Source organism: Maylandia zebra, linkage group LG11, assembly GCF_041146795.1.
Source record: "Maylandia zebra isolate NMK-2024a linkage group LG11, Mzebra_GT3a, whole genome shotgun sequence".
In the NCBI taxonomy this organism is placed as follows: domain Eukaryota; kingdom Metazoa; phylum Chordata; class Actinopteri; order Cichliformes; family Cichlidae; genus Maylandia; species Maylandia zebra.
The window spans coordinates 3,632,111-3,653,013 of record NC_135177.1 but is presented as its reverse complement, the minus strand read 5'-3'; the positions used below and the strand labels follow the sequence as shown (position 1 = coordinate 3,653,013).

At 38.8% G+C, this 20,903-nt stretch overlaps 1 protein-coding gene across 4 annotated transcripts in view; it reads left to right on the top strand.

The window, feature by feature from the left end:
• The window catches only part of tsnare1 (T-SNARE Domain Containing 1), a 271,580-nt gene extending 251,016 nt beyond the window's left edge, over positions 1–20,564 (top strand). For 3 of the 4 annotated variants that reach the window (XM_076889692.1, XM_076889687.1, XM_076889691.1), the window contains one exon: positions 19,948–20,564. In XM_076889692.1, the coding sequence (XP_076745807.1) occupies positions 19,948–19,995 (48 nt within the window). In that variant the 3' untranslated portion in view covers positions 19,996–20,564. Of the gene's footprint in view, positions 1–9,911; positions 14,087–19,947 lie in introns of those variants that run through there. The other variant, XM_076889688.1, reaches the window with a different exon arrangement.
• The last annotated feature ends 339 nt before the right edge of the window (positions 20,565–20,903 follow it).

Below are 20,903 nucleotides of genomic sequence, written 5' to 3'. Positions count from 1 at the left end.
GTGTCGCTAGCGATCACATAGCACATCATTATAGTAGTAATGATGTGCTAGTCCAACTTCAGTAACCCTCCAAAAGTTGATTCTGTTCATCTGGACGTAGCGTTTTGTGGGAGAAACGTTTCGTCACTAATCCAAGTGACTGCTTCAGTCTCAGCTGACTGTAGGTTTCCCCAATCTTATAAACAGGACATTTGCATAATGACTGAAACCAGCCCACTGAAGGAACCTGTAGTGATCCCGTACGTGTCAGGAGTATCGGAGCAATTGAGATGCATTTTTTCTAAACACCGGGTCTCTGTGGCTTTTAAACCCCAAAACACACTGCGCCAAAAACTGGTCCACCCCAAGGATCGGGTCCCCCGACACAAACAGAGTAACATAGTGTACAGTGAACAGTGAACAGAATCAACTTTTGGAGATTCACTTACCTGGATGATTGAGAATGCATCAAGACGAAACTTCAGTAACCCAACAAAGGTCACTGCTGTTTTGCTTCCTGTCTTCATTTATGTTGGAAGTGATAGCTGAGCTGTACGTTTTAATTTTTTCAGAAATCTCTCAGTCAGAACATGCTATATCATGTTTAGGTGGAAACTAGCGAGCTAACTTCTTGCTAACTTCTAACTCCGTTAAATTCAATAGATTCTGTTTTCATGGATGCCTGGATGTTCAATTTAATTGTTACACCTAGTAAAGCAGCAACGCTGATCATTTTATTAAAGATGAAAGAATTTAGACAGTTTTTAACTCTCGGTGATGGTGCAGTGTTCGTTTGACTTTGGGACCTGAAGTAGACAGAGTTTTGGACCCAGATTACTCTGCAAGGCTCCTCACTACGGTAGCCGTAATACTCTGACAATCCATCAAGGCTTCGTAGCTTACCAAAGTCGGATTTTTAAGTGCCATGTACCACATAAAATTCAATTCGAGGACAGTAAACACAACAAGAATTCAAACTTATGGCGCACCAGATTATAAGGTGCACTATCGATTTTTGAGAAAATTAAAGGATTTTAAGTGCGCCTTACAGTCCAAAAAATACAGTATGCAGGAGGATTTAGGGAACAGATATACTACAGATATGCTACTATTATGGCAAGATGATGATGACTAATTATGGCAGTGTTGGCTGCCAGGCTGCACTTACTGAGACAGAGCAGATGACAGAACAGTGCTGTTTGCCGTGCAGAGCAGTGGGGGAACCATGGCTGAAATGAGCAGAGGATCCAGAGCCTTCCGGGGGAGCGTCCATTCTTGGAAGTAATGAAGGAGGTGTTCAAATTCATTGGCTGCATCCTCCTGAGGCCGCATTTGAAGGCTGATTACGTCACAGCAACGCTACGAAGGCTGTCCAAATTCGTAGACTCCTACAAATGTGGCCAACAAATGCGTCCTCCTTTTTCTCAGATTTGAAGGATGGGTCGGCTGTATCCTTCGTGACCCACCATATCCCAGAATTTGGACACAGCTGAAATTCCATGACCTAGCTGTTAGCTTGTGCTCCATGCTTTGTGAAAACATGGGGACACCAACAATCCAAGCTTGTTGTCTGTTTAAAAGAACATGAGTGAAAGAGTGATTATCAGTACAAGATGGGGGACAAAGAAGCGTAACAAGTACCATACATCAGTTTAATGAAGGTGACGATGACAGAAGTAAGTGGGGAGCTGCTTCTGCTTTCAAATCAATAGACAGGCTGTTTATGGCACTCTAAATAATGCAAAGACTACACCTTATTCCTCTATTGCTCTCACAGCCTGTTTCCAGAGACATTGGAGCAGTGTGATTCTCTCTATATGGAGGGGATATAGTTTATGATAAGCACATTTAAACTAAGCTACATTCATTAACACAGTAATGGTTACTTGCAAACTAGAAATTTTGTGTTGTTTTGCCCATCCTGAGTCATCACAGTCCTAACCTCAGCTATTACAGATATGACGGGGGCAAAGGGGAATTGTAAAAGCCTGTTATTACATAGTGTATGTTTGGGCTAAACCAACTGGCCAGTGATTCAGAGGTCTGAAAATTGCTGTCATTAATCAAAATAAAATTAACCACTGAGGCATTTTAGCAGAAGCTTCAAAACAAAACTATAACTTTTGCTGCTGCTACTAGAAGTAGTAATTACATGAAGCGTTTGCAATTACTGTAATTCTGTTTATCAGCGGACCCTGTGTAACTATTCAAACAGGAATTAAACATTTTTCCAAGAGGAATAGTTGGAAATGAAGGACTTTTTTGTTCTCTGACTAATTTACAGCACTTGTGAAGAAGGAAAGGAAATCCTTGGTAATATATAATATTACTCAACAGCTAATTAGTGAGGTACCTATTCTGTCCAACTAACATTACCTTCCGTATCATTATCACATAGTGTGGTAAAGCAATGTACTAATTGATAGTATGCAAGTCAGCTCTCTCTGTAGTATACTAAGAGAAACTATTTAGCCAACAATCAACCGTTTAATGAAAGGCTGACACAGAAATAAAGCATCTAAAATGCATTTGGGAACATGTCATCACTGTTTGTGGTAATATTAAAGCCAGTAAAGCCAAAACAAGTAATGGTAAATACCTGGGTTCTTACATGGTGCTTTTCTACTCTACTTAAGCACTCAAAGCAATTTATATATCATGCTGTTCTATAAAGGCAGCCTCTGTGTGTTGTGCTAATCAAACCATGTTAGAACTTTAGCAGAACTTTTTTTCTGTTTTTGCTATTTTCCTGCTGAATTTTAAACATTAACATAAGCCACATTTTGAGCACCTTTTCCCCACTGATAAATATTAAAGAATTAATGTAGTGGATGCATGTTATATTTAGCCTCCAAAGCTGCTTTAGTCACTATGAAACACAGCAGACACGCTCACACTCAAAGAGGCTTATTTAAATTATGTGAAAAGCTAAGTTGACAACACAGAGCTGGAACTGAAGAGTGCTGTGATGATATGACAAAAAATAAATATTGAAAAAGATATATATTCAGGAACCAGGTTTCCAGCAATTATTTCACACAAGGGTGCAAAAACAATTATTTTATTTAGCTTCCTCTTAAGCTGAAACAAGCTTATTGCTTGTGGACGTGATTTTGATGAATGCCTCACTAAGTGCCGCTGGACACGTGTTTGTATATATTAAACAAACATGAGGTATGTTCTGTGGAACGTCTGAATCTCAGTCCCTCTGAAGCAGATTTGAGCCAGTGAAGGGGAACTTGTGAGTCACTGCCACAGTTAGTGGAGTTCTGTGGGCCTAGTATCGTTAATCCATGTCTATGAACAAGTGTGACAATAAGCTCTCTGTCTGAACAGCAATCCTCTTAGGCAAAGCTTTGTGGGTAAACTCGCCTCATGCAAATTCTAAACCCCATTAGCTTTGAGGGACTAGTCAGCTGCATTGAGATTAATGGCCAAGTGACTACTTGATTTAATAGGGTTATTTCACATCTTCCGGGGGAAAAATAAACAACAAAGTTAATGCAAGACATTTGTCACTGACGTCCTCAATCTCTCTACTCTAAGTGGGAGAACTTTCTTGTGTGTGCAGATGTGTTACTTACTCCGGTGGAGTAGTTGGGAGGCTTTTCAGATGTTACTACTTTAGGAATAATTATTTGGAGTAAGCTTCAATTGTTTGGACACTAAGGTGGAAAGTTTTTGTGCACAGCAAAGAGATATCAGAAAGTGAATGCAACAAGGAGGGAAAGTAGCATGGAATTTTTCATTACAGGGTAAAAAATGAAAATCCTTATTTATCTCTTTTCCATGCCGTCAGCTTACTCCAAACTTTGCTGGAGGGGATTACTGCCTGGGTGGGTAAGGCTCTGTCACCGCAGAGTGGGAGACAACACACTGTGACAACAGTGATCTGAGGGCCCTGCCGACTCCTCCAACTCACAGCTGTGAAGGAATGATTAGCCAAAAGTTGAGCAGGAGCCTTTAAATACTTTTTCATGACCTTTAATCCCCCAATCAAATGAAAATGCCACCCTTCCCTCAGCTGCAAAACACAACCAAATATTCCACTGCTGAGCTCCAAGCATGGACCAATAACAGCTTTCCACGGAATCTGAGATTACCTAAAGCTGGCCAATTACCTTAACAGGTGAAATGAGTGCCGTCTTCCAGTTAGGAGATTAATGCTGGATCATGCGAGAGCAACCATGGGAATGGGACTGCTCAGAGTGACACACTGGAGATATTCAGGTCTTTGAAAGAGTTTGAAGAGGATTTTTACTTATAATATACTGAGTTATAAATCACAGCAGCAGTCAACAGTATGCAGCACATGAAAAAAAACTACCGCAGACTTACAGGCCAATATACAAATAAAGTGTGGTAGTCCCCAAAAGTTGATTCTGTTCATCTGGACGTTTTCAGTGGGAGAAACGTTTCGTCACTCATCCAAGTGACTTCTTCAGTCTCAGCTGACTGCAGGTTTCCCCAATCTTATAAATTACGGAAACTAGCACCACTGAAGGACAATTGGGAGGTCCATGGTCAGTCCATAATACTTTCTTCAAGTCACTGACCATCTCGAAATCAAGGAGGGGGCCTAAGGGTACATCTTTTGTCATCTTACAGTGCTGTGATTGCAGCCATTCCCGAACTCTCTGTAAATGGTACTCATGATCAGTTGGCTTTGATCAGTGGTCGTTGATCAATGGTCATGAGAATTTGCATAATAATGATCAAGGAACTGACCTCACAGCTTGTAGCTGTTGTCCTGTGAGACACTGAACAGGACAACAGCTAACGCAAGCTGTTAACTCTCATTCAGGCTACGTCCACACTAGCCCGGATAGATTTGAAAACGGGGTTTTCGTCTGAAAATGCTCTGCGTCCACACTATCGTTTTCAGTTGTTTTCACAGAGTTGCGTGCCCAAATGGCTTACGTTCCAGTACTGCGCATGCGTGAAACACAAGACGATTTGACCTTCCTCATTTCTGTCTGCCGCTTATTTACTTTCCGGCTCTTTGAAACGTTGCGGCAAAATGTTGAGGAAAAGCACCGAGGTTTTTTAATGGACTAACAATAGTGATGTGCAGTACCACTGATTTCCTTTCCGATCCGATACCAAGTAAAATTCAGGGTGATATCGACAATACTGATCCGATACAGATATTCTGTACAAAAACTTAATGTTTCATTGTATTTCATAATACAATATATAATTGTATTATGTAACTGAAATAATAATATAATAATAATTAGCTTCACAATGATTACAGGACATCAGACTACTTGTTCTTATTGCTTAATAATGCAGAATTATCATATGGAAATAAAAAACCTGAAGTTGAGCGCTATTTGAGCATGTTGCCTGTCTGCAGCACTAAGGACTCTGCGAGAGATGTCTGTCTCGCCCTAGCAGCGCCTGTCCCTCTCGTCTCCTTCTCTTCTGGTTGCGTCAACATAAGCTCATCATATTCTGTGATCTGATTTACTCTGAGGTGTTTGACGAGGTTAGTGGTCTTGCCACATGTATCACAAACCGCATCTTGGCTGTTTGTGGAGGTAAAATACGTCCACACATGACTCCAGTTACGCTCAGCAATTATTGTGAGTGTGCACGCCAAGGGCTGCGACACATTTATACAGCCGTATTTTGCATATGACTATGAAAGGCGTAAGAAGAAGTAGTTCCTTCCAATTTAGTAGATCTGAATGATATAGTTTCTTTCCACTGTGTTCCTGTTAATGAAAAACTACAAATTTACCCCAAAGTACTAAAATATTGATATTTTAATATGAGAATCGATTCTAGAACATAAATTACTGGTATTGGAAGAATCGATATTTCAATATCGATCCGCACACCACTAACTAACAATGAGGTGGAATTGTTGCTGCGAGTAACACAAAAGTACAAACTTGCAAAAGCGAGTGAGTATTAAAGAATTTGAAGAAAAGCTATCTGGAGCATGTACAAATTGATATTAATCTTTAATAGGGTTGTCAAAATTCAGAGCAAGGAAACAAAACAACTGCTGTATAATGCAATTAAATCTTAGTTTAATTGGTCACATGACTGCATCATATGAATAACATGTGTTTTAGAAAGTCTCTCCGTTTTCGCTGTCCACACTGCAACGCGAAAGCACCATTTTCAAATGTATGTTTTCGAGAGCGTTTTGAAAACGTTGCATTGTCCATGAGCGAAAACGCCATCTCAGTGTGGACGGGAGGCCAAAACGGAGAGAAAACGATGCGTTTTCAAACAAAAGCGCATTAGTGTGGACGTAGCCTCAGTTTTGGCTTTGGGTCTTCCAGACCTCTTCCTGTCAGAGTTTGCCCCAGTTTCTGAGGGCCTCGTGATGGTGAAGCAAACTGTACACCTTGACTTTCTTTGCAGTTTTTTGTAGGAAAGATCTACATTTTAAAGTGTTATGATGGTCTGTCTCTCTTCCATTGTTAATTGCCTTTTTCTCACCATTTTTGTAGTAACACACTACTTTCTGCAGTACAATACTGTTCAACTGATGCTCACGAGGGTATGGTACCTGTGTGTTTCAACACTGCTTTTACGCAGACAGAGGGGGTTGTAATTGATCTAGAAAAGAATAGCTTTCAAGGCTTGATCAACCTTCATTGCTGCAGAACAGCTTTAAATTGTTAACCCATTTTGAACTTTTCAATTCTGATTAAGTACTTTCTTTTTTTTAGTTTTGGGTAACTTTACCTTTTTTTTAACCTCTGGCAGTTCACCACTTACCTTTGTTCCATTTCAGGCTATTCATTGGACTTGAATGACTTGAACTGCAATAAAAAACTGGAAAAATTGGGGTGTTCTAAAAATTTTGACCATTAGTGTATTCTTGTTATGTCATTTTTTGTTGAATTCTTACACTGAACAAAAATATAAATGCAACACTTTTGTTTTTGCTCCCATTTTTCATTAGTTGAACTTAAAGATCTGAAATATTTTCTACATACACAAAGGACCCATTACGACCAAATATTGTTCACAAATCTGTCTAAATCTTTGTTAGTGAGAACTTTTTTGCCGAGATAATCCATCCCACCTCACAGGTGTGGCATGTCAAGATGCTGAATAGACAGCATAAATATTGCATAGGTGTGCCTTAGACTGCCCACAATAAAAGGTCACTCTGAATCAGGAATGGATCAGGATGTTTATCATTATTGATAAAGAGTGGGGTCAATATTGGTCAGGCCACCAGAGCTTTTTAACTGTGGGACATCACAGACATTAGTGCTGGTTCATAAATGCAATTCAACGACTTGAAGTAAGAACCTTCCTATCTGAGCTCTTCTGTTATATGCATGCATTTAACATTGAGTAGGAACGTTTGTAGGATTTTTTTTCACTGATGCTTTTAGTGCTTTTTTTAGCTAATAGTGGTTTTCACTCTGAAATGGTGCCATAATCAATTGGAGCAGAATTCTAGATCATGCCCCCCTCTCCTCTTGCAGTGTTAACTCTGTCAGGATCACAAGTACTGAATGATTTTATTATTGTCACTGAGGGAGAGATTTAAAAAAAAAGAATTTATCCGAGGCAGACACGTAAGACTCACAGTAATTGCAGTGCTTTTGCAATATGTTCTAAATTAGGCTGCAATTATTTGTAAATCTTTGCCAATATGCCTGGGATTGTAGTCAGACTGTGGGCTGCATGTGGAATCACCTGTGATTGAAATCTAAAGTGGTCACCCAGAGTTAGATGGTGCAATCCCTGTTAATCCATCAATTTTTCCTAACTGCAAGGAATCAATGATCTATTTTAATAATAGAATTTGCCCTCATATAATACATGACAGATTTCAATTGCAAATCCTGCAAAATAATAAATAACTAAAGCTTAAAGCCATAAATTCTACATACAATTAACCTGTTTCTACTTTGGGCTCTCGCTCACCAAAATGAACTGTAGCTGAAAGATGGTTTTTGTTTTCTTCTGACCTTGCACTAGAAATGTTTTTATACTTACTACACTACTCTGTTTTCACAGTATAATTTCTTTCATATCAATTTCAAATGTTTATGTTAAACAGAATAACTAAGAATTAATCATGCTATAAGCCTGGCTCCTTTTTTCCTTTAACTGACACTCCTTTTATTCAAACATCAAAGCAGTTCACAGATGGATAACAAGACGAGTGACAAAGACAAAAGAATACAAAATGAGTCGAGGCGTTTTAAACAAGGAAGCAGGAAAGAAACAGTAAACATCACAGTAAAATAGCTGTGATGGGCCATGTGGGTAGTGGGTGGTGAAAATTATGACAGTCAGTGATTACATTTTAGTCCTTCAATCTGTAAGTGCGGGTATGTGTTTTTGAAGTGACAAAAAGAGGTACTGGCTGTAATATGACAACAAATGTCTTCTCAAATCTTTAAGGAAGAGTAGAAAGATAATCTATTAAGAGCTGGTGAAATCACTCGTAACATTTCTGTCTTTAAAGATTTGTCTTGGTAATAGACTGAAAACTGGAGGAGAAAAGAGATTGACTGAAAAACTAGACATAGGACAAGCTTGAAAAGGTCATATTTTTAACGTATGACCTCTGCATCCCTGGTTTCCAGAAAGCAGTCACCAGTAAAATTGTGGCAGCTGAGTGAAGTGCAATAGATGTTTTAGATGTATTTGCACACAGCTAGTGCTTGAAGTCCATGTGGAAACATCTTGAGACAAAATAAATAAAATATACAAATTCTCAAGTTTATCTTTGTGTGTACAAACCAGTGTATATAACTGAGTATTTGTACAAATATATGCACATGTTTTGTTTAGTTAAGTTACAACTAATAGTTAGCTAACTCGTATTGATTATTTTAACTTGTTCATCTGTTTCTGACTTCTTTTCTTTTTTGTTGATTTTGTTTTGGAAACTGTTGTGCTGTCAGTCAGTCATTTGTTGGCATTTGTTATTTGTGGTCTCTGTTACTAAGCTAATGTTGAATGGATTTTCTTGGGAGCTGTTTTGAGGCAAGCTAAAGCATGGAATTTTCTCACTCATCCAACAGACTGACAGTGGCAACGTGAGAGTGGTCTGTCGCTAATGCTTGTTAAATAAAAATGAACAATAAAAAATGTTCAATACATGAAAAAGTTGTATAAACTAAGTTTAATATCAGTTGAACATATAAATAAAGTTAACTGGGAAAATCAAATAGGCACGTGGTATTTTTCTTTTGTGGTTCATTCCTCCTGTATTCATTTTTGAGTAATATACAACTTAGCCAACACAACTATCAATAAGCTTTGAGTTTTAAGAGGACCTTGAACGTTTCCTTTCTCTACTATAGAGACACTATTGGCTTGGTCTCCACATATCCAAGAGATGCCATTCATCTTGCTGTTGACTGACTATCAATGGTGGTGCCATAGAACCAGTTTTGGCTGTGATTTATATGAACTATTATCTTCCTGTACCTGGATGCTCTGCTCTGGAAATGGAGCTGAAGATGGGCAATCCTACCCAGTGAGCCTGCCCTGATCTAGATTAGACTGAAACTTCTAAATCTTCCAACACACTGGACAAACCAGAAAAACTGTCTCACTGAATTATAGACCACAATGTCCTTTAGTATCCAAGTTTGAATATTTCTTAATATTTTTTTCCCCATTAGATGGTTAAAAACAAACAAACAACCCCCCCCTATAATTATTCGACCTTAAAACGAGAACTGCCAAAGAGGGTATTTTGGACACACCTTCTCATTTAATGGCTTTTCTTTATTTTCATGACTATTTACATTGTAGATTTTCACTGAAGTTATCAAACCTATGAATGAATATGGAATTATGTAAATTATGTAGCAAACAAAAATCATGTTTAACAATTTAGATTCTTCCAAATAGCCGCCCTTTGCTTTGATTACTGCTATTTTGATTACTCTGCGCTCCATCTCATCCCGAACCATCTCCATTCTGTTTAGGTCACGTGACTCTGGAGGCCAGGCCATGGTGCAGCACTCCATCACTCTCCTTCTTGATCAAATAGCCCTTACACAGCCTGGAGGTGTATTTGGGGTCCTTTTACCTGTTGTAAAATAAATGAGGGTCCAACTAAACGCAAACTGGATGGGATGCTGTGGTAGCTGCTTCAGTGTGCCTCCAATTTTCAATAAATCCCCATCAGTGTCACCAGCAGAGCACCCCCACACCATCACACCTCCTCCTCCATGCTTCACAGTGGGAGCCATGCATGTAGAGACCATCGTTCACCTTGTCTGTGTCGCACAAAGACACAGTGAGAGGAACCAAAGATCTCAAATTTGGACTCAGACCAAAGCACAGATTTCCACAGGTCTAATGTCCATCCTTCTGTTTCTTGGCCCAAACAAATCTCTTCTGCTTGTTGCTTTTCCTTAGTTGTGGTTTCTTAGCATCTGATTGACCATGAAGGCCTGATTCACACAGTCTCCTCTGAACAGCTGATGTAGAGATGTGTCTGCTAGTGGAGCTCTGTGTGGCATCTATCTGGGCTCTAATCTGAGCTGCTGTTAACTTGCAGTTTCTGAGGCTGGTGACTCGGATGAATTTATCCTCAGCAGCAGAGGCGACTCTTGGTCTTCGTTTCCTGGTCCTCATTTGAGACCGTTTCATCGTAGCACTTGACAGTTTTTGTGACTGCACTTGGGGACATATTCAAAGTTTTAGCAATTTTCCGGACTGACTGACCTTCAGTTCTTAAAGTAATGCTGGACTGTTGCTTCTCTTAGCTGATTGGTTCTTGCCATAATATGAATTCTAACAGTTGTCAAATAGGGCTGTCAGCTGTGTACCAGCCTGAGTTCTGCACATCACAACTGATAGTCCCAAACTCATCAAGAAGGCAAGACATTGCACAAATGAACCCTGACAGGCACACCTGTGAAGTGAAAACCATTTCAGGTGACTGCATCATGAAGCTCATTGACAGGAGACCGAGGGTTTGCAGGGTATGTCCAAACTTTTGACAGGTAGTGTATCTTACTTAGATAAAAGATGAGTAATTACTACAGGGCCATGAATGGGATTCTGAGGCAGGGCAGGCCAGAGAGTCCGGAGTGTGGAGAACAAATCAGAGTGAAATTCAGAGCAGAATAGCCAAACTAGACAGTTTTAAGCCTGAGCAGTAAAGCTGAGGTGAAGCTTTAATCTGAGGCGGAGCAGAGTGGGAAGGCTGTAGATCTAGTGATGAAATGATAAACTCTGACTTTCCTATTTTTACAATATTAAAATGTGTTTATTATGTTTTTATAGCCATTTGTGAGGTCAGTTTTAAAATGTAGCCAATCAGGAGTTTCCACTCCACTTCCAACAGTGACCACTTTTTTAACTGTCTTTTTTAGAACAACCAATTAAACTTTAGTGCAACTAGTTAAACTTCAATAATCTGCTTGGCTGAAGTTAAAGAACAACAAATTTCAGCCCCACTGTACCTTCTGCACAATTTCACAGTGGTGTCTAAAAAAATATAAGAAATCCCAGCAGCAAGCAGAAGACAGTGCTACATATGGTTTTACTTTTACATCAAGAGCAACCCAAAACTCCATTATAGTTCATTGATATTATGAATTTCAATGTGTGAAGTGTTGTTAATCTATACCAACGTAAGTGGCAGAGTCTGCTGAACTTTGGTGAATATGCCAAGAGGTTAAAGAAAGTACAAGCTATGAAAATAGCGCCAGATTGTTTGGGTCAATGAAGAGTCTCGTTTCCAAATCAAATTGTCACGGTCTGCCGGGGGCAAGCCGTGTGGAGTTGTAGAAAAGGACCCAAAAGGCGGCAGCTCTGGTGCAGGTGAATATTTATTTACCACTGTGGGTACAAAACAGCACTGGTGGAAAAACAAGAAACCGGAAACCTAAACTGGGTAAGCTAATAACACAAACCAGAAACGAGGATGCAGAGAGGTCCGGGGAAATACATACGGAGAGACGCAGGGAGACCGAGGGGAAACAACACAGGCGAACCAGCGACTACTAAGACAGAAAACACAACTTAAATACACTCAGAAAACACAGGGAGATTACACACAGGTGGGAAACACAGCCGGGAGTGATTAACATGACGAGACTAGGGAGGCAAACTGAAAATACTCACATAAGACGCAGACCTACACAATAAAACAGGAACTTGCACATGAAAGGACACAACTAAGAAACGCGGACTAGATACAGGAACACACGGGCAGAACAGAGTAAACACTAACCAGAGAAAGAACAGAACCACAATCACGAAGAGAAAACACAAAACGCTGGGTCAAAAGGACCCAGGATCATGACACAAATATTATATAAAGCATTATATCACCTGGCTCATGTAATATTTTGTTATATTTTATCTAATTACCTGACTTTATTGCAGTTGGTGATTTTATTTTTGTTATAAACAATAATTTTATTTTACTGTAATGACCAAGACTTACTATCCAAAGCTGAAGGTTAAGAAAAGAAAAAGAAACTGGTGAATGCTGATGGCAGTAATTCAGATTGAAGACTGAATATAGTCCTAAGTGTGTTTGTGTGTTTGTGTGTGCATCTTCCGGAAGCAGAGAAGGGTGCTCTCTGTCGTGGCAGGAGGTCAGAGCTTTGATGTGGCCGTGACTGGCAACACTCTCTGACTGTTTGAGCCAAACAGACGCAGTCACCCCATGGCCTCTGATCTCTACAAAGAACTGTCCTTACATCTATCTATCTATCTATCTATATATATGTATCTACAGTCCTCAACCATGTGCGCTCACAGACACACACACACACATACCTTGACAGAAATCTGCCCTATCCCTCTCCTCCTAAACTGGCGTCCTTCCAGCTGGTCAGGATGGGAACATTGTGCAGATGGGCACAAAATCACCAATCTGACGGACGCCTCAGGTCTTTTCGTGGACGGGCTCTGCAGTGTAGTGATGTTCATTCTCCTGTCAAACTTCATAGTCCTCTCATCACTCTTCCTCTCCCTACAGCACTCTCTATTCTCTCCTTCCTGTTCATTGTGCCCCTCCTCATGCTCACCTTTACTGTGTCAATTTTCGTGATCCTCTTTCACTTCGATGATAGCTTTTGATTTTTAAAAATTCTTCAAATGCTCCTATTGGTGATCCCTGTTGATGAAATGAATACAAAGCAGATATATGACATTTGAAAGGATTTTTGATCTGATCTGGCTGTCCTTTGAAGCATTATTAGCATATGTCTCCAGGATCTTTACCAATGCCTGTTTTGCTTGATATTTTAATTTTTGTTTGCTTTTAGGGTGGCCTAAATATGTTAAATGGGAACTCTGGTTCTGCTCACCTAATAAAGTTTGATCTTTTATTTATCAGTCAGGGTTTGGAAGCCCTCGAGTCCATCAAAAATCTTTAGGAAACACAAATTCATTTTCCTTCTTGCTTGGTTCTATTTAATTTAATCTTCTTTGCAAGTCTTGCCAGAGTATCTAAACAAAATTCAATAAAAATGAAAATAACGGCTACATAAAAATATAATATACAAAAAGATATGAAAGTAACTGTGTGTGTCTGGCACGCCTCTCTTTCTCTCGCTGTCTATTTAATTCTCTCTAAATGAACTGTGTGTGTGTGTGTGTGTGTGTGTGTGTGTGTGATACAGGGGGGAAACTCTCACTTGCAGCCCTCAGCTGCAGTGATTGAAAGTAATAAAAGATGAGTCGCTGCTGCAGGCGGGTCATTCAGTGATTATGTGGGAGTGTCTGATTGGAAGTAACAGGCTGCAGTTTAAGGTTAAATCTATGGTACATTTTTATAGCTGTTTGGTGTGTCTTTTATCAATAGAAAAAAAAATTATACTCCGTGGCCTGTAGCATGAAGCTTCCTGTTGGAGTTGTCAGAAACAAGGCTTCCAGAATAAGTCTGTATAATGTGGCTGGAGTATATTAAAAAGAAATCGGAATATGAAACAACAAGCTTTAGCTTCCAAAAACTCAGATAATGCTTAACCTCGAGTTTACATACAGAAGCAAGGTTAGCTAGCAGTTTAACCAAATGCTAAACAATCATAGTTTCAGACACTGGAAGAATATAGCCCTGAAATCAGCTGTTTTGCATTCTAAATATTCTTACACTTGTCCTGTTAGCCTATTGAATATGCAAACAAAGTAAAGATTGTAGAAAATAATCTTGATGCAAACCTAACTCTATGCAATATATATATATATATATATATATATATATATATATATATATATATATATACATATAACATGCTATATTATGCTTAGGTAACATGACTTGTAGAGAAAGCTTAGTGTGGAAGAAGTTAAAGACGAGCTGAAAAGATGAGAGAAAAGAATGAAAATAAACTACAAATGGATGCAGCAAAATGTGTCCATTCAACTGACATGTTAGCTGTTGGGGCTGCTGCACTGTGAACAGTAGTACCAGCAACAAATAGTAAGCAGGCCTCCTGTGCAATGGTGATGAAGAGAAAAGGAAGGGGAAATTTAAATGGTTAAAAAATAGATATAGGGACATGAATGAATGAATGGCTACTTTTATTGTCAAGCCACTGCTAATAACTAAAGTGTAGCTTTTAATTATTGTCACATGCCACAGTGCAACACAGAAATAACCCAACAACAACTGTGCCAACCTGATTAAAACCTGTCCAAACTCTATGAGAGATATACATGTGTATAATATGTGTATGTCTGATATACATAAAGGTAAGTGTCTGTCTGTATATATATTTACATATGTACATACATATATATATATATATATATATGTATTTGTATATACATATATTTACATGTATTTGTATGTACCTCGCCTTTCGCCCTATGCCGCTGGGATAGGCTCCAGCGCCCCCCGCGACCCTGAAAAGGATAAGTGGAAGCGAATGGATTAATGGATGAATGGATGGATGGATATCATCAGTGTAGAAATTACTTTTGTGTTCTAATACAGAGGATTGACACCTTTAGATTTTGAAATTTTGGCATACTCCGGTGGCTCGTGGTTTGATGAAAATTGCAAATTATAAGTGTGAAAGTGGACATTCTTGTATGGTCTCACTCTGAAGGGTAAAATATTGCAATATCAACCCATTAAGATAAGAGATAAGATAAGATAAGATAAGATAGAACTTTATTAATCCCTCGGGTGGGTTCCTCTGGGAAATTCGACTTCCAAAAAGCACAGCAACGACCGAAGTTACAGTTACAGAATTGTTATATATATATATATATATACACACACACACACACACACACACACACACACATATATAAATACAGAGACAAATATAAATAAAATATACAAAGGGGATAAATAGAATAAATAGGAATAAAAAATAAAAATACAAGTGAATTGCACATTTCAAGTATTGAGTCTATTGCACTGTTGACTATTTACAAAAAGTATTGCACAAGGTATTGTACAGTGAGGTGAAGAGGCACTACAGCTTAGTTGTTCCCCCCTCCTTTGTCCTCCTGTTTCCCCTCCCTCTCCCCTCCAGAGAGGAGTTAGTAGTGACTGTGGCCTTGTCCAATGAATATATAACCTTCCACAACCAAATCTGAGAAAAATCATGAAAAGGAAGAACCAGTTACCTTTGTCAAAAACTTTTTCTGCATCTAGTTGACATTACTACTCCTTTTGTTTTGCAGCACTGTGACAGGATAATGAGATTGAGTAGCCTAGTATTTAGGCAGAGAAATCCAGTTTGCTCATTATGAATTGTTGAGAGAAATACTTCTTCTAACCTAGATGCAAATGCCGCAACTTTAATGTTGTTGTTAATTGATGACAGAGGCGCGTAACTAGATGGCAAAACAGGGTCTTTAACTGGTTAGTGATAATTTTGTTGCAGCTGCGTTCTGAAGAAATGGTGCCTTGCCATTAGGCATCTGGTTTAATGCGGTATAACTCATTAGTTTAGGTGTGTTTAAGAGATCTGTATCTTTAACTTCAACTTATTTCATTTATTTACAGGGAAATTGTTGAATTTTTAAAAGTATCATTCAATTCCAACAGTGAAATCATGCATATACTGCTTTATTATTTTGGGATATTGGCAAATGCCTTACATTTACTGATTTATTGGGGCGTTCTATTAAAGGGTGTAAGACAATATTAAAGGAGAAAAAAAAGGATAATCATTACTAGAAACGTATAGATTGACGATTGTAAAAAGATTATCTAAAGTGTCAGCCGGAATTACAGCATATCGACATTTTGAATCTATTAGTGTAGTGTTCAGAGTAAACAATAGCCTTTTATGAACCAAGATAGAGCCTCCGTTTCATGTAACAAGCTGAAAAGATCTAAATAAGCCTAAAAGATGTGTTCTTTCAGAGGCTCTATCCCATAAGAGGAGTATCTTTGCCTTTTATATTGGAACAGTATCCAGAGTTGTTATTCTTTTTGCCAGTGAACAAATAACACATACATTTAAAGAAGCTAGTGGCTGAATAAGAAGAAATAAAATGTGTGCATATGCAGCATGAAATCCATATGAACCCTATAATTTATAAATATCTGTGATAAAGGTTTTACTTTCATATGAGGAGCAGTTGTTTATGTGTTGTGACTGTCATGGGCTGAACTCTGAGGCGCTGGGCTAAAGCTATAGGTATGTTGACAAAGGATAATCAGGCGTGTGGTGCGAATAACCCTTGTAGTCCAGGAAGCCTAGGTTTACCTTAGTTGGCGAAGCCAAAATCCTGCTTTGTTATACAAGTCTCTGGGCTGAAAACTTTGCAACTCCAGTATGTCCACTCTGTTTAACATTTACATGCTCCCACTGGCACAGATTATAAAGAACAACAAAATAAACTACCACAGCTATGCAGATGACACACAAATATATATCACAATGTCACCAGGAGACCGAGGCCCTGTACAGGCTCTTGGTAAATGCATTTAGGAAATTAATGACTGGTTGTGCCACAATTTTCTCCAGCTAAACAAAAACAAAACTGAGGTAATAGTCTTTGGTGCCAAAGAAAAACGATTACAGGTCACCAGAGAACTTCAATCTATACATCTAAAAACCACAAACCAGGCGAGAAATTTGGGTGTAGTGATGGATGCAGACCTAAACTTAGAAAAACACATTAAGACAATAACAAACTCAGCTTACTATCACCTCAAGAATATTTCAAGGATAAAAGATCTGATGTCTCAACAGGACCTGGAAAAACTAGTCCATGCATTCATCTTTAGCAGGCTTGATTACTGTAACAGCATCTTTACAGGTCTACCTAAAAAATCAGTCAGACAACTACAGCTCATTCAGAACTCTGCTGCTCGAGTCCTCACTAAGACCAAAAAAGTGGACCACATCAGTCCAGCTCTGAGGTCTTTACACTGGCTGCCTGTCCGTCAGAGGATAGACTTTAAAGTTCTGATGCTGGTCTATAAAGCTCTGAATGGTTTAGGACCAAAATACATCAGTGACCTCCTGACCCAGTATGAACCTTCCAGATCCCTCAGGTCATCTGGATCCGGTCTTTTATCAGTTCCCAGAGTCAGAACCAGACACGGAGAAGCTGCATTCAGCTTTTATGCTCCTTATATCTGGAACAAACTCCCAGAAAGCCTCAAATCAGCTGAAACACTCAGTTTATTTAAATCCAGGTTGAAGACTCACCTGTTCTCAGCTGCATTTGAATAAAGCACCAAATCTACACTTTTAAGCTTAAATTTCAAAACTTACATTTTAACTACTGATTTTATCTACTGTTCTGATTTTATCTACTGTTCTGATTTGATCTGTTTTGATTTTATATACTGTTTTGTTTGTTTGTTTGTTAATTAGTTTGTTTGTTTGTTTGTTTTAATCAATTTTAAATCATGCTTTTTATTTGTTTTAGTTTCTAATGCCTCTGTAAAGCACTTTGAATCACCTTGTTGTTGAATTGTACTATACAAATAAACTTGCCTTGCCTTGCCTTGCCTTACACGCAGACACATTGAAGGCTGGGGAACTAAACACACCTAAAGAAAAAGTTAGGATAACAAGACAAGACATAGAAGTACCAAAATAAAACAGGAAGTAGCGATGTGGGGAATCATGTGACAAAGGAAACTCGGCAGCAAGAGGGAGCTTGGAGAGATTCAGAATAACCAAAACAAGAATACCAAAATATAAGTCTAACAACTAACAGAAACAGCAATACAAAAGCAACAACAACAAAGGAGTAAACACAGAATCATTAATAAGATCATAAAGAGAAAATATGGAATGTTGTCAAAACTGGGCTCTCTAACCATCAAACCTAAAAATACAGTTAAAGAGTGACTGCTGTTAATTTTGCAGCAAATTTTTATTTAGTCGTTTTACTTAAAATTTAGACTTCTAAATTCTTTTAGCTTTAGTCATCATAAGATTTTAAGCAGCAGTTTATCCAGCTGACGAAAATATAGAGTGTAAAAAATTTGCTGCGTTTTTACCAGTGAGAGTTGCTCTACATGGTTTACAAAGTGTCTCATTTTCCTTGACATCAAATGGAAAATGTGTCCATATGTTCACTCTTGTCTTCCTATGTGCTGACATTTTGTCTCATTTTCATGAGAAACCGGGAGGATGGGAGATAGTGGTACCATTTCCAAAAAGCACCTCAGTTGTGCACCTCTAACATTACTGCATGCAGATTACTTCTGATTGGACTGCTTCAAAACTCGCCTGGCCTTTCTACACAATGTAATTAGTTCTTATTGGCTCTTGTCACTCCAGGATATTTTCTTTTTGTTTTTATTCACTGACAAAAGTTTCAGCAGATTTCATCACAGTTTTTGTCCTCATATAAATGTAGGGTAAATGTAGCTTTCTGTGAAATAAATGTAAAGTTTTGACTCTGTTTGTGTAAATAGATTTGTGCTTAAATGTAAATCTGGCTAAAATAAAGTTGACAAAAATGTTATTTCTTTTGTGTTGATATGAAAAGCTCTCAGACGTAATATCTTTGCTCATGACTATTACCTACCTACTACTTGCCTACCTCGTTGTTCACATACAGCGCCAACAGAGTGCATCGCTTATAAGTTAGCTTAAATGTATTCCACCAGTATGACCAGATGAATTGCTTACAGAAATAATGAAGAGCCACACAAAATAATGTTTTTAGCTATTGATCTCTGTCTGTCCAAACGGGGACGTGCCCAGTAGATATCAGTGGGTGGGTTTCAATCACTCAGACTTTCTGCAACGAGGATGACGATAGACTGACAGACACTTTATAGCTTCTGAAGGACTCTAAAGGAGACTGTTGGTCTGTGCCATAAATTATGGATAAAGAATGCCTGTGTGTATGTGCGTTGTGTGTTTGTGTATGTGTTTTTGTATGGTGGTGGTGCTGGGGCCGCAGCCTTCCTGGTTGAAATCTGGCCAGCATTGCCATCAACAAGTAACACAAGTCTTCCTGCTTAAAGTTTCAAAGAGAGCCTGTAATTTCCAAGCACACATGAGTCAATGAGAGCTCAGATGTTTATTAATAACATGAATTCACAGATTGTTTCTGAATGCTTATTGTGATCGGATTCAACGAGGGTGCAATGACCAAATGCCAAAACGATCTTCAGATTCCCCTGTGCCTTCAAGCATTAATTCACTTACATGTGTCCTTCTGGACAACTATTAACTTTAATTCAGATAAAAGTGACGTACTCTGGCCTTTGGTGTACACGGCTAGTCTGCTAGTTGGTGATTAACGAACCACTTCCATCTCCAGCACTATGAACTCTGGCCGGGACTTAATTAAAACTCAGCCATTGACCACAATCATAAATTACTTTCCACAACCTGTGACACTTTCAAAATAAAAAGGACTCATTGGTTTCTTGCCAATTAATAATTCACAAATGAAATGGAATGAAAACCTGAGGCAGGGGTACTGTAAGAGTTTGTATCCTGAGTTTTGAAAAAGGCTGACAGCACTGTTGCTGAACAAGAAGGATTACTTGAGCTGGTGGTGACTGCTGGGTGATTGATGACCGTTATCTGCTCTGTTTGTGTTCTGCAGGTAGCTGTTGTCATCACAGTGTCACTGCACTGCTCCTGCCCAGTCTGATCCTTGACCTGAGCAGCTGATTCCCAGTAGGAGGGAGCAGCCCTGCAACAATATCTCTACTCCATCATCTCTGGCTCTGTTTACATGTGTGTCAGTCTGAGGATGGAGGCCTTTCTCAGCATACCTCCAGTCTGCGCCTCTTATGAAATCATCACTGTTCTCACTAGTGTTTCCTTTTTTTTCTTCTTTTTTTTAAATGCAGCAGCTGTTTGCTGTAATCTGAAAGTTAAGTCCCAAATGCAAATTTAGTGATCGCATCAGAGGCACAAGCTGGGCGTTTCCTGTATTAAATGTAACGGGTAATGCTCTGTTTTGCAAACCTTCAGCCACAAACACTAAATCAGATGAAGGAGAAGCTTCAGAGTGACACTGTCTTCAGCTGCTGTATATTGTATGCTTCCTTCCTCGCATTTTTACTGAAATGAACTTCGTATTTATTAGCTTGCAGTGTAATTATTATCATTAATAATCACTATTATATTACAGTGTTTGTTGATATTGGTAAATACTGTTTGAATATATATACCTTCCAAAATAAAAGTCTAAGTTCAGCAGCAAGCGACATGTTATGAGATGAATCTTGCTTATTTATGCATCGTTATATTTATGTTTTAGTCAGTGAAATGTTTGTTTTAATTCCCATGTCATTTTTATCATGACTTTAAGATGGTCTAAAGTTGGCAGGGATGGACGCTGCCCACCTAGAAATAAATTTTGCCCCCACACCTACAGAAAATACAGAGTTCGCATTTTAAACTTCTTTAGCTGCTTTGCAACCCACCTCTCCTCCAGCATCTGACCCCATCATTGGCATATCCATTGTCATACTGTGATGCTGCCCTGTGCTGTTTTGCTGCTCCGATTTTTCATTTATCCACATAGAGGGGTGAGGAGGTCCCTGTACAGCC